Source organism: Mesoplodon densirostris, chromosome 10 (genome assembly GCF_025265405.1).
Source record: "Mesoplodon densirostris isolate mMesDen1 chromosome 10, mMesDen1 primary haplotype, whole genome shotgun sequence".
Lineage (NCBI taxonomy): Eukaryota > Metazoa > Chordata > Mammalia > Artiodactyla > Ziphiidae > Mesoplodon > Mesoplodon densirostris.
Window position 1 is genome coordinate 1,023,704 of NC_082670.1, and position 13,891 is coordinate 1,037,594.

General features: G+C 54.3%; 1 protein-coding gene across 2 annotated transcripts; it reads left to right on the plus strand.

The window, feature by feature from the left end:
• Positions 1–676: 676 nt before the first annotated feature.
• On the plus strand, positions 677–13,280 carry IRF4 (interferon regulatory factor 4). 2 transcript variants are annotated; one of them, XM_060110379.1, is made up of 8 exons: positions 677–892; positions 2,016–2,202; positions 2,986–3,074; positions 3,673–3,817; positions 5,871–5,978; positions 8,113–8,466; positions 10,875–10,987; positions 12,435–13,280. In XM_060110379.1, exons 1-8 carry the CDS (start codon positions 677–679, stop codon positions 12,576–12,578), a joined length of 1,356 nt encoding a protein of 451 aa, XP_059966362.1. In that variant the 3' UTR covers positions 12,579–13,280. The 2 variants fall into 2 exon arrangements, with proteins under 2 accessions (XP_059966362.1, XP_059966363.1); XM_060110380.1 differs by having other exon boundaries at positions 3,676–3,817.
• The last annotated feature ends 611 nt before the right edge of the window (positions 13,281–13,891 follow it).

Genomic DNA, 13,891 nt, shown 5'->3' on the forward strand with positions numbered 1-13,891 from the left:
CTCGGCGCGCGGGGATCCCCCGCTGCGAGGCTGCGCGGCTCGCTAAGGCTGGCTCGCTCTCTGCCTCTTGGGGCTCGCGGGGCCCACCTGATGGTCGCCAGCTGCCGGGGCAAAGAGTGCGGGTCTTGGAGAAGGCCGCGGGGGGAGCTGCGGGCGCCGCGCGCCTGGAACGCCGGCCCGAAGGGGATCCCGCGTGCGAGACACGCCGGGCCACCAAGGGAGTGGGAACTTGGGAGAGGGCACGAGTGGAAACTGACAGTGGCGCGGGAAATGGACTGGCCTCGGATCGGGCCCGGGCAGGGGATCGGCAGCTACGAGTGCGCAGAGTGTCACGCGCGGTGGCGGCGGGAGCGCGAAGGCCGGAGCCGCGAGTCTGGGCAGCGCGCGGGCTCCGGGGCGCGACAAGAATGGAGAGTCCGGAAGGTGGGGTGGGAGGACGGCCTCCGGGGAGGCGGCAGGACGGCGCGCGCCCCGGGCGCCAGCCGGGCAGGCTGAGAGGTGCCTTCTCTTGGGACCTTAGGCGCCCCCGACTCGGTAGCGCGCGCCTCGCCGCCGCCTCGGAGACTCCGGGGCCTCGTGGTCATTGCCGGAGGGCGGCCCTCCTTTCCCCCGCAGCGCAGAGCGGGCGCAGGAGCGGATCTTGGGCGCGCGAGGGAGCTGTGCCGGCGCGCTGGACATGAACCTGGAGGGCAGCAGCCGAGGCGGCGAGTTCGGCATGAGCTCCGTGAGCTGCGGCAACGGGAAGCTCCGCCAGTGGCTGATCGACCAGATCGACAGCGGCAAGTACCCCGGGCTGGTGTGGGAGAACGAGGAGAAGAGCATCTTCCGCATCCCCTGGAAGCACGCGGGCAAGCAGGACTACAACCGCGAGGAGGACGCCGCGCTCTTCAAGGTGCCTGGGGCGCGGCTCGGGGGGGGTGGGGGCAGCGGCCCGCGCGGCCCGACCTGACCCGGGCTCGGTGGGCCCCGTGCGCAGCCGGCAGGCCGGCGGTTCTCAGCGCGGAGGGAAGCGCGGGCGCCCCGGAGCGCCGGCTGGCCAGCGTCCCAAGCCCTGGGATAAGGAGAGGGCTCAGCTTCTCTAGTGACTTCGCAGAGGGAGGGCCGGGTCCCAGGTCAGAGCGCGTGGGGCGCACCGTCCCCGAGGGTCGCCCACCAGGGAGAGGGGCGGGCGGTCCAAGGCCGCCCCGCTGTTTCCGCCGGAGCCTCTCTGTGAACCTCTGGATCCCTCTTCGCCTCCCTTGATCCACACGCGTCTGCGTCTCAGGCTCCCCTTCTGTGAACGCCGGCTGCTGTGCTGGGCTGTGCCCCGCGCTGTCCGGGCTGTGCTCCTCTGCGTCTGTTCTCTCCCATCTCTCCCAGAACATGTTTTCCTCTTCTCACTCTCCGTCTCCGGCCTGCACTCTCCTAGCTCTCTCTCCTCTCTGGTCCTTCCATCTGTGTGTCTCCCAATGTCTCCCTGTCTCTGTCTGACTCCGTCTTTCCAAGTCTCTCTGGAAAGTTCTCTGCAGGTCTCTCTCCCATCCCCATCCCTTTTGTGTTTCTCTCTCTTCCTCTTTCTCCCCTCTGTCCCTCTCAGGGTCCGTCTGGGGGTTTCTCTCTTGCCCTCTGTGTGTGCGTCCCTGTCCTGACCGTTCGTAGTTTACCCAGCGACCTGCGCATTAGGGCCCAGCCCTACCACCAGTGGGCAGAGCAGGCGAAGGGGACTTCCTCAGGGAACTGGCTTGCAGAATACCTCAGATCCTCTGACGTCCAGAGGTGCTCTGTGGGTGGGCCCTCACCCCACAGCTCTGTCCCTGCTTCCAAGCCAACGCGCCAGACCCCGTGGGTGGAGCCCTTCCAGGGGCCCTCCAGTCTCACCCGCCTTTTACAAACACCCGCTGTCTTTCTGTCCCATGTTTTGGGCAACGGTGTGAACCTGAAGGCCCTGACACCATTCTTTCCTTTACAAATACAATTCCCAGATTCATTTTTGAAAGACCTGTGTTTTAACTTTTTTCCCTCTTCTTTCCCACCAGGCTTGGGCGCTGTTTAAAGGAAAGTTTCGGGAAGGCATCGACAAGCCGGACCCTCCTACCTGGAAGACACGTCTGCGATGCGCTCTGAACAAGAGCAACGACTTCGAGGAACTGGTGGAGCGCAGCCAGCTGGACATCTCTGAGCCCTACAAGGTGTACAGGATCGTGCCTGAGGGGGCCAAGAAAGGTGGGCTCCCTGGGTTGGGCCACCAGGCACTTCAATGCTGCACTTTCACTGTGAGGGTCCCTTTCTCTGCTGCATTTTATAGCCTGCCTGCCTCAGCCTCCCATTCACGCCCAGCAGGCGATTTGCCCAAGTTCTCTGGGTCGTAAACTGAAATTCTCGTGGTTTTAGTGCAGAATAATTTCTCACACTCCAAGTCTCTACCTGTGTGCATGCATGTGTGTGTGCTTTCCAGCAGTTCTACTACGATACGGGCCAAACTTCCAAGCCGCAAATGGAAAAGCTGAAGCTTTACTCATCCGTCAGTCTCTCGTGATTAGCCGTTTTGTAGAAGGGAAGCGTTCATGATCCATATATTGTTACCATTCATAGTAATAGAAGTGTCAACATTTAGAGTGTGCCATGGTCAACTGGGGTGCTTATTAAAATTCAGATTCCCACTTGCCAAGATTCTGACCTGTGTGTCAGAGTAGAGCCCAGGAATCTGCAATTTAGACAAACCGCTAGGTGACCTCACTAGCTGCACATCTGGCTGGGGAGCCCTCGAGGCCACAAGGCCCATCACGCACGGGCTTCATCTGTTTCTCTCCTGTGCGCCATACATTGGACCTTGTAGGAACCAGTTTAATGGCCTGGATAAATAATTGCCCAAGGAAACTGTAGAAAAACGCCTTACTTGTCAGGACTGTGTTATGCATTCTAGGAATTAAACGCTCAGGTATTTTTCTAAGCCCTTCCAGTTCCCTTTTTCAACACTGTGCGTCTCCCTTTGGCCCAAACACTCAGGAGCGAAGCAGCTGACCCTGGAGGAGCCACAGGTGCCCATGACCCACCCGTACAGCATGCCGGCTCCCTACTGCTCACTCCCAGCCCAGGTATGGGAGGGGCAGGGCTTTGAGGAGGGGAGGCCGGGTCTGCGTGAGGCCCCTGAGCCAGATCCCACACACCGGGAAAGCCCTGCAAGCAAAGCAGCAGAACTCCGTTTTTGCTGTTTGTCAATCTGCCAAACCAAATCCCGGGTCATTGGATGAACGTCTCAGTTCCCACCTGGTGTTGCTGGTTTGAAGTTAGGGAGGGGAGGGTGGGTGTGTCTGCCTATCGGTTAGACTCTGAAATCTGGGAAACCGACCTTAGAGTCCAAGATTTTGGGAGCAGGGCTTTATCATGTGAAACCACAGGGCAGCTGATCCCTGCAGACGCTTCTGATGTGAATCACAGCTCTGTTTTATTCACTTTGCTGGTAAAGGAAGGCACATTTCCCTGCGGTACTTTGGTGCCAGGTTTACCCATATGATGAAGCCTCACATAGATCATCACTTTACAACACTGTCTCCATTGTGCCTTTTGGTTCTTCATGGCGGGTTTCCACCAAGCCTCTTCGGAAGATAAGGGAGCTCCCAAGGAGTCTGGGGGCTCCCCGAGGCCATCCCCGGGCTGGTCGCTCTCCCCTCAGCTCCCCTCTGGCCCCTCCAGCAGGCTCACACCTACATGATGCCGCCCCACGACCGAGGCTGGAGAGAGTTCGTCCCTGATCAGCCCCACCCGGAGACCCCATATCAGTGTCCTGTGACCTTCGGGCCTCGCAGCCACCACTGGCAAGGCCCAGCCTGTGAAAACGGTAAGGAGGGCGCTGGGGCAGCTCCTGTGGCCAGAGGGCCTGGCCCCGCCTGGTGTGTCCTCCGCGCCGTCCCACGGCTCTCACCTCCTCCGAGCCGCTAGGAAAGGCCCCGCGTGCAGTGAAGGAGGGAAAAGGCCCCCAGAGGAGGACACCGAGGTTCACTGCCACCTGGTCTGCTGTGTGCCAGGACCCAGGCTCGGGGCTGCCTCATGGAACCTTCTTTAGGCGTTGCAGGGATCTCGCCAGGCTCCTGGAAACTGCCCTGTTTGTATAGGGATTCGCTCACAGAATGTAAGCAACGTGCCCGAAGCTACTCGGTGAGAGTGAGGGCTGGGTTCAACTCCAGATCTCCCAGCTCCGGAGCCCGGCCACATAGGACGGGGATGTCCGATTTCAGACTGGTTGGCTATATGTTTTAAATTAGCTACTTCATAAGTTAACATGTTTCTTCCTTCCTGAATAATCTTAAAGTTTATTTTTTAATCTTGGGCAAAAAGTGGTCGGTTTTGTCAGTCTTCCCAGAGAAGACTAGACTGTCCCTTAATGCTGACTGTCTCTGTCTACACTTCTGTGAAGTCAGCGTCCTGCAGCTGAGCGCAGGCACCCCTCCACAGGGACACCAGGAGATGGTTGCGCTGGAGGGTTTCTCTCAAGCAGTGGTGTGCCCACGGCAGTTGTTACTGGGACTAGAGTTGATAGTAAGAAGGGGATGAATAAATACTGTGAAGAAAACATAAACGGTCTCCACAAAAGGGTGCCCGGTTGGTGTTGGTGCTGGACTAGATTAGATGTGGTCCCCCAGAGGCCTTCCCCAGACACCAGGCTGAGATCTCTCAGCGAAAGCACTCATTTGCTAGGTGCAGAGAAAATTTCACACAGTACGTTCGTGCAGCAAAGCACAAGCTTTCAGGACTTTTGAGCTGTTATTTAAATAGAAATCCTGAGACCGGTCAACATGCAGATGGTTTCGTATGTTCTAGGAGTATTTTCTCCTTTTTCCAGCCAGGTCCGGGTCACCCTTGGCTTGTGGGATTGAAGACGTATGCCATTATTTAAGATCTGTATTGAGTGGCATGTTTACAGAAAAGCTGGGAATTTGGTTTTATTAGCTTCTCAAGAGTGATTTGCAGTGAAGGTTTGTTTTCCGTACTGTAGTGGGGGAATCAGCTGATGTTGGACGGGTTTCTGGAATTCAGACCCGGGTCCAGGGCATGAGCTCTGCTGAACTAGTGACCCTGGTGAAGAGGCAACGCCTAGAGCTGTGAGAGGATAGACTGGTGGACATATCTTGAAGCATGTGACATTAAATGACGCGCCAGCTCAACGAGGTTCTACCGCGTACTCTGCTGGCATTTAACACAGCACGCGGCAGCTGTGCTGGCAAGGGACATGGCGCAGCCCCTCCTGATTCCAGAAGCAGCGACACAGGGAATGGGGACAAAGCCACGTGCAGGGTTTTGACCCGGCTCTTGGGCCTCAGGTCTCACGTAGAGAGACCTGGGCTCACAGCTCTGCTGCGAACTTGCTGTGTGAACAGGGGTGAATCACACTGTCTCTCTGAGCCTCAGTTACCCTGCGTATCAGGGACGGAGGAATGTTGGTCAAAGGGCACAAACTTCAACTGAGGAGATGGATAAGTTCTGGGGCTTCAGCCTGGTGAGCAGTTAGCAGTGCTCTGCTGTATCGAAAGTTGCTAGGAAAGTAGGTCTGAAATGTTCTCAGCGCGCACGCACGCGCACGCACACACACACAGGTAATGATGTGAGGGTGGGAGGTGTTAACTAACAAAAAAAGGAAGGAAAGAAGGGAGGGAGGGAGAAGATGACGGAGGGCGACTCCAACTTCCCTCCGGCTGTGAAAAGGCTCCTCCCTCCTTCAGCCTTGGTTTTCCCGACTGGACCTCAGCCTCCTGGCCTCTCGAGGGCCCAGGCCCTCCCCTACCGGGCTAGTGCACCCCAGGGGCCGGCGGGCCCCCCTCAGGGAGCCACCGCCTCTCCATCTGCCTCCGAGGGACTCTGTTCAGACCGCATCTGATTTTTATTTGTAAATGCAGGTTGCCAGGTGACAGGAACCTTTTATGCTTGTGCCCCGCCCGAGTCCCAGGCCCCCGGGATCCCCATAGAGCCAAGCATAAGGTCTGCCGAAGCCTTGGCACTCTCAGGTGAGTGGGGCTCCCCGGAGGCGGCATCTGTGAGGGTCCCCTCACCTTTGGGTGGATTCATGGGGTTGGTGAGCACAGCTGGGGCCTGGAGCGGGTGGACACCTCTGACTCCCAGCTGGGAGAATGAGGTTAGTGACGTTAGCACCGCGAGGCCCGCTTCCGACCCTGATCCACTTCTGCGGGCTGGGCTGAACTGAGTCACTCTAAGCTCTGCACTGGCGTCTGACCGTCCAGGAATGTGCAGACCCTCCAGTTCCGTTTACCGAGGGCCTGCCTTCAGCCAGCACCCCCATGACACAGTGCAGCTTCTTGCAACAGCGCAGGGGCTGCTCGTTTTTGGAGCGCTCGTCATCCTTGCAGGCTTGGCCCCATCGGTTTCCCGGGACACGAGCTCTGGGTTCCCTGTCCTCGTCACGCTTGGTGTCTCGGAGGAGATCTCGCTCTTCCTCTGGGCATGATACGTCTTGCAAACAAATACAGGTCAGATCTGGCTTTTAGAGTCTGTTCTCTAAAGGAATCCCCATACCTCAGCGGTCTCGCCTGTTTTAAGGTAGATACCTCGAGGTTTACTGAGCACGTGTAGTGTATGTATATTTACTTTTTAGATAATGTTTTGATTGTTTTAAAATGAGATTTGCATATATTGAAAATGGATAGCTTAAGCTTCAGAATTCTCACCTTGCCCCCTGGCCTCTTTGAAAATCAGCGACAGAAAACCTAAGCTGAATTCTCAAGGTTTCAGGAGAGGAGAGCTGGGGGCCTTTCCTTGCACCCAGGGGAGCCGGCCCACTATTGGGTTCCTTTCGGTTCTGAGATTCTGAAGGAAGCTTGCTGCCTTTCCTCTTAGGTGCTCCTGGACGGTGGAGGGAGGAGAGGTTTCTGAGCAGAAAGCCCTGGGTTTTTTTTAGGAACTTTCAAACCCTTTTCTTGAGCACGTAAGACTTGTGTGGGTGCCTGAAGAGTAGGAAATAAACAGCTATTTATATCCCCGTGACCTCGTGATTTCTGATGACGTTCAGTGAAATGAAACCTCGAGTGGCCGACACCCACTCCTCGGGGTTCACAGCGGCAGGAGACACACAGGAGGCTTGAGGCAGTGATGTGGGTTGTTTGAGTCTCAGAACCTGCCCTTGAGGGATGAGAGGCTTTTGTGGGTTTCTCTGGGTGTGCGCAGTACAGACTAATTACCAGCCTGGCCCGCTTATCGGAGGGCTGCCACCCGCTCGGGTTTGAACCCCGCGGTCACCGTGGGAGCTGCTGCTTCTCAGGAAGCCCTTTGGCACATCAGGGCAGTGGCCCTTGGCAAACCCGGCTTGGTCCTTTCAGCCCATGGGTCGCATTTTAAAGAGGGTTCTAAAATCGGCAGTTTCAAAAATGAGTTCATCTTGTTTAGTGTTTGAGAAGCACAGTTCTGGAGCCAGCCTCAGACTCAAACACAAAGCGAAGTGGGTCTCAGCGGACTTTACGCTTGGGACGTTTCCCTCACGAGGTAATTTTATTATACAAGTGGTACGTACACAGTGGAAAAATAACTTAAAAATCAGAAAAGCAAAAAATGGGAAATAGAAACGTCATAGTCCCACCACCCAGAGATCACCACTGTCAAGGCTTATGCTTCCCAAAACTTCAATGCGTACTTGGATGTGTATAATTTTTTTAATGTAACTGGTATCATATTGATATTTTAGGGTAGTTTTGGATATGTGGACATATTTGCTTTTTTTTCTGAAACACCATTGTACTCTTTTTGCTAGTAGAAATTATTTAAACTTAGGGTTTACTTCTTCCAAAATCAAAACTGATTGCCGTGCTTACAATGAACTTCTGTTCGGTGGCACATGGCTCACTGTATCAGACCTAAGTGCTGTCAGCACCAGCACCCCCCCCCCCCAAATCCATGTCCCACACATTTGGAAAATGCTGAGCTAGAGGACATTACACAGGCTCGTACAGAACTTCTCCACCATGGGGTGAGTCTCCAGGAGGGACGTAAGGCCTCGCAACGTCTGTCCCCCAGGCCCCTTCTTACGAGCATCCCACCAAGGACACCTTGCTCTGGGCGGTCATTTGGCATCCCAGTGGGCACCAGCACCTTGACTCCTTAGCACTGACCCCGATGGGTCTGTATTTGCAGACTGCCGGCTCCACATTTGCCTGTACTACCGGGAAGTCCTGGTGAAAGAGCTGACCACGTCCAGCCCCGAAGGCTGCCGGCTCTCCCACGCCCACACCTATGATGCCAGCAGCCTGGACCAGGTCCTCTTTCCCTACCCGGAGGACAACGGCCAGAGGAAGAACATCGAGAAGCTGCTGAGCCACCTGGAAAGGGGCGTGGTCCTCTGGATGGCCCCCGACGGGCTTTACGCCAAGAGGCTGTGCCAGAGCAGGGTCTACTGGGACGGGCCCCTGGCACTGTGCAGCGACCGGCCCAACAAGCTGGAGAGAGACCAGGCCTGCAAGCTCTTTGACACGCAGCAGTTCCTATCAGGTGAGGTGGCGCGTGTCTGCCGGAACGGGCCCTACCTATGAGGCTTGGGGAGGCTGGAGCTGGCGACGGCACGCCCGCCACGGGCGCAGGCCACTCCCAGCAGGTCTTCCTCCTGTGAGCCCTTGAGCCCGCGGGGCCCGATCCCAGAGTAGGTCTCCTGTTGGTCCGCCTGCCACCCCATCAGCAGAGGGTTGTGGAGAGAGGAGATTGTCGGCCGCTGTGGTTCAGCCTGAGGTCTTGAAATGCTGGGATTCATCCAATACTCACCAACTAATAAGGTTCATATTTTACCAGCCAGTGTTCTCAGCAAGCATATCTGTTGATGTTTCAGCTCTTTTAAGGTTCCTAGAAAAATCGTAAGGTTATACGTATACTGTGAGTGTCCGTGGTTCTGAGATGTATCAGCCCTGAGCAGATGCTTTCCAGCAGCTGGGACCACGGGGCGACTGTGTTGAACTGATTTTGCGGAGGGGAAATTATGAGACGGTTTTGATTGTTTCTAGGTTTCAAATCACATTTTCCAGAACCAGTAGGTTTTGTTTTCCTAGTTTTGATTGCATGACAATTCAGTCAGCCCTGGGCCGGCTTTTGTGAGGCCTTCGGCCGCCTTCTGGTGGAAGGTGGTCCAGAGTTTCCACTTAGCTGTCCCCATTCACAGTGCTGCTTCTGGACGGAGAAGCGGTTCTCCCTGCTGGCTACTGCCCGTGCTTCCTCGACCTCATTCTTAACTCTTCTCGTACAGGCGCGTCCTCAGAAACACCCTGTGTCTTTGGGCTGTCACGGGCCCCTCCTTTCCCTGAAGCTGCTTCGCGATTCAGTTTGCGTAAAGCACAAAGCGGCTGTGTGCTCCACCACCAAAGACACTCGCTCAGCCTTTGGGGCTCAAGTGGCCCACATTTGCTTAGGCTCCTCCAAATTCTCTTTTGCTGCCCCAAACAAACATGTCCCTGGATGACTCTCCCTCCCCCAGAGGCAAAACGGGAGGAAGAGGGAGAGCTGAGGCTCTGGTCTCCAGGCAGCCCCTCCCGACCCAAGCCGTGAGCTGCCTCCGAGCGGACTGTTCTGTCCATCCTGGGGCCCAGCGTGTGGACCGAGGGGGGCTCCGAGGAGGGGCCGAGGGCCGCACCTCGGGGGTCTGAAAGAGCCCTGGCTTTGGATCTCCTCCAAGGCCGTGGGTCTTGGAAGCAGAAGACATGCTGGGCCGGGGGCTCCATCCGGGGAAGGGGCCTGCTTCTCTGGCACGCGGGACGCCGGCAGGCGGCCTCCTGGGGCGGTGCGCTCACTCATGTTTGCCTGCGACCAAGAGCTGCTTTGGTTTGGCTGCTTCCTCTGTGACCCAGGGCTGTGCTCCGTGCCCAGCGTAGCCTCTTATCTTGAAGTGTTTACTGAGCTTCAAGGAGGAAACTGTGAACTAAGAAGCTGCAGCTGCAGACCAGCCCCGCGGCCGCGGATTCCCGCGAACATTCTTGAGCTACCAGGCATCTCGGCCGACTTTTTCAGAGAACTGTGCCAACGCGGCAGGCGTGGGTGTCACCTCCCACCCGCACTGTGGAAGCTTTGCACACGTTCTGCCGAAGTCGGTTAGGTTTGATTTGAATTCTGGAAGAAAAAAAAGCAGGAAGTCAAATGGTCCAGTGAGTGAGCTAGAAACTTCTCTTCGGTTGAAGAGAACAGTGGAAATCTTTGACATCCACCACTTCAGGCCCCGCAGCCTGCTGGGGACAGCCCTGCCGTGCAGCGGCTCACGTCTGATGACGCAGCAGCGCAGCCCTGCAGACGGGCGAGCGCCTGCGTGAGCGCGCTTCTGCTGGGGACCTGACGTTTGACCCTAGAGGACAAGCAGGACAGCCGGAGGCCTGAGGGTGGGCGGGGACAGTGTCCCGTCAGGGTGAACGCAGGCGCCTTCGGGACACGCATCCACAAAGGTGGGCCCAGCGCTTCATCCAGCGCGCCCTCCCACCTCAAACCCACGGCCGCCCCCGACGGGCTCAGTCTCCCAGATTCTGCGGCGCCCAAGTCACGCGGACCAAGGGTTTGAGGGCTCAGCAGCTCTGAGATGAGGTTTTTAAGTCATCCTGGATCAAGTCAAAAAAGTCTGATTTTAACAGCGCATTTCTCCTTGTGTGAGTGATTCTTTTGGCTCCATTTCCTTTTCTTCCTCCTTCACCCCTTCCTGCTGCCTTCGCCTCCTCTGGGTCCAAGGCTGCAGAGCAAGGTTGCCCCTCTTAGGGCGTGGCCCCCTGGAAGTGGAGGCGGGGCCTCGGGAGAGAGCCGCGTGAACACGCGTGCGCACTCCTGGGTCTGCTCCCACCCTCCCCCCCGCTCTGCCCCCACGTCAGCGTGGGCTCCCTCCCCAGCCTGCGTCAAGCGCTCGGCTTTCTGAGCGGTTTCTCTCGCGGTCTCTGCAGAGCTCCAAGCCTTTGCTCACCACGGCCGGCCTCTGCCAAGGTTCCAGGTGACGCTGTGCTTCGGGGAAGAGTTTCCAGATCCCCAGAGGCAACGGAAGCTCATTACTGCTCACGTGAGTGTCCGGTCACCTTCGGGTGTTTGAGTTTCCCTGACCTTCGTCAGGGGCAGGGCCCCATTTAGAGAAGTTCAGATGAGAAGTAAGTGTCCAGGGACCTGGGCAGAGGGGATGGAGGGAGGGAAGGTGTCCAGTGAGTGGTGCAGGGGTGCAGCCCAAGGACCATGTGCCTCCCAGCCCTGGACATCTGCTCATCACCGCTAGGGGTGACCTCCAGCCCTGGGCGGCACCCGTCCCATCTTTTTTATTTTTCAAGGAAATTGTCATATTCCCATTTTATAGGGTTTTAAAAGGATGGTGCTCAAAGTTGCCCTTTAAAATTCTTCACGTTTAATATTGCTTTTAAAATGCCATCCACCTGATCTTCACTTGAAGGGGAAGCTTTTCCCAAGTGGGAAGCTGTCCACTGACTTGAGTATTTTATAGGCCCCCTCCAAATGTCCCCCCCAAATCCTCTTTTATCTCTGGATTTTTAGAAACTATTTAATTTTTGGAAACCAAAGGCCATGTGCTATTTGGAGGCGTGAAATCTCTCAAAGACTTCAAGTAGCTCAGGCCACAGTCATGTTCTCCAGCAGAGCTTAAGATGCATTCACCTGTGCAAAGTAAACATCTTTCACAGAAAAGGAAAGAAAAGGGGTTAGATAGATAACATGTAGCATTAATTTGCCACAGAAAACAGAATTTTGAATACTTAAGATTTTTGAATATGAAATTTGAAGACTCTGTATTGCTACATACCTGCAAGGGTTATTAATGGGCCCAGGTAATGAGCAGCAACAGGTAAAAAGTTACATCAAATAATAACAGAATTCAAGTCAGATTTTATTTTATTTTTTTAAACATCTTTATTGGAGTATAATTGCTTTACAATGGTGTCTTAGTTTCTGCTGTATAACAAAGTGAATCAGCTATACGTACACATATATCCCCATATCCCCTCCCTCTTGCGTCTCCCTCCCACCCTCCCTATCCCACCCCTCCAGGCGGTCACAAAGCACTTTCTTTTATCTTTGGTTTAGAAATATACAGATTACCAGGTCATCCACGAATTGTAAATCACTGAGCCCCTCATCCCTGTCAAACTGGAGATGTGGAAAAATAAATCCATTGGCCTAAATTACCCGATTACCTTAAATTTACCTTTAACTTGGTCGTTTTATCCGATTTGCTTCATTCAGTCCTAGTTTAACGTAAATTTCAAGCGGCAGTTGGTTTACAAGTACCATCTTTACCTTTCCCTTCAACTGAAACCCAGAATTAAGTATATTTTATTTATAGGTTGGTGTATGTAAGGACTCACAAAAAATCAGTTCTCCAGAAGGCTCCCAGTATGACGTGTTTTGATGACTTTAGACTTGACTGTATACTTAGATATGGAGGGTTATTGCAGGATGTTAGAAAAAAGAGCTCAGTAACATCTTTTTTCAATCTTTCACTAAAGGTCGAACCTCTGCTAGCCAGGCAGCTGTATTATTTTGCTCAGCAAAACAGTGGACATTTCCTGAGAGGCTACGACTTACCCGAGCACGTCAGCAGCCCCGAGGATTTCCACAGGCCCATCCGCCACTCCGCCATCCAAGAGTGAGAGCGCCAAGACCAGAGACGCTGCTTCACTGTAAAGAAAGAGAACAGCTGACTGAAGCCCTACTTTTTCTTTTGAGGAATGTGGAAACTGGGGCTTCAGTCCCACACCTGAGGAAAACATTTAATTGGCAGATGAGCTTTTTCCAAAAGGAAGAATGGTATTCAGGGTCTTCTGTAGACCCTGACGATAATGTGAAAACTCACTAAAATGTGTTTACATTTACTGAAATGCCATGTCCAGTTTGATGTGGACTCTTTCTTGCGTGAAGACTGAGAAACCTGTGTTTCAGTGCTGACCACTAAGGACGGCATGAAGGCGCCCAAGTGCCGTTCTGTTTCTCAGGGAAGTAGAACCTAAGTTTGAGTCTGCTCTGCCCACAGGAGAAATGTACCAACACCTGTGGATGGCTGCTCTGTAGGAAATGCTTGCTGATAGAAGGACACAGACTCAGCCCTGGGGGTCCCTCCCCAGGATGGCCCCCGCCCACCTCCCATCCACGCTCCCTATGGCCCCAGAAGCCAGTAGGCAAGACTCTGCCATGTTTTCTTGAGCCAAAAGCATTAGAGCCGCCCTGAATAGCATTTTGTCTACTAATGACTGGTTAAGATAGTTGTCTTTTTATCTCTCATTCTATAGAAATTATTGCTAAATTTTTTTTCTTAAAAACAGCAACAAAAAAAGACAGATCAACAGTCCAAGTACTAAAGGTGTATTTTTTTTTATTAGTTTCTGCTTTATAACAAAGTGAATCAGTCATACATATACATCTGTTCCCACATCCCTTCCCTCATGCATCTCCCTCCCTCCCACCCTCCCCATCCCACCCCTCCAGGCGGTCACAAAGCACCGAGCTGATCTCCCTGTGCTCTGCGGCTGCTTCCCACTATCTATCTACCTTACGTTTGGTAGTGTATATATGTCCATGCCTCTCTTTCGCTTTGTCACAGCTTACCCTTCCCCCTCCCCATATCCTCAAGTCCATTCTCAAGTAGGTCTGTGTCTTTATTCCCGTTTTACCCCTAGGTTCTTCATGACAGAAAGAGAAAGACAAATACCGTATGCTAACACATATATACGGAATTTAAAGGTGTATTTTTGAAACTTGGTCGACATTTCCCCTCTTGTCCTGCTTGTTTGTTAGGCGACCAGTTACCATGGCAACACTAAGAGGAGGAGCCCCTACTTGTCCCGGTGGTGAGTCCTGTAGGGAAGGGAGGACAGGGCTTCACAGATTGAGTAACCGCAGAGGCTCAGTGAGCTGTTTTTGCTTATTTGGTATATTATATGCTTCCTCATGCCAGTGACGGTTTGAC

Bases quoted from the DNA above. Each gene is read 5' to 3' on its own strand.
- IRF4 (XM_060110379.1), top strand. From the start codon at position 677: ATGAACCTGGAGGGCAGCAGCCGAGGCGGCGAGTTCGGCATGAGCTCC. The intron at 3,818-5,870 runs GTAAGGAGGGCG...TTGTAAATGCAG, and splicing joins AGGCCCAGCCTGTGAAAACG to GTTGCCAGGTGACAGGAACC. The intron at 10,988-12,434 runs GTGAGTGTCCGG...CTTTCACTAAAG, and splicing joins GGAAGCTCATTACTGCTCAC to GTCGAACCTCTGCTAGCCAG.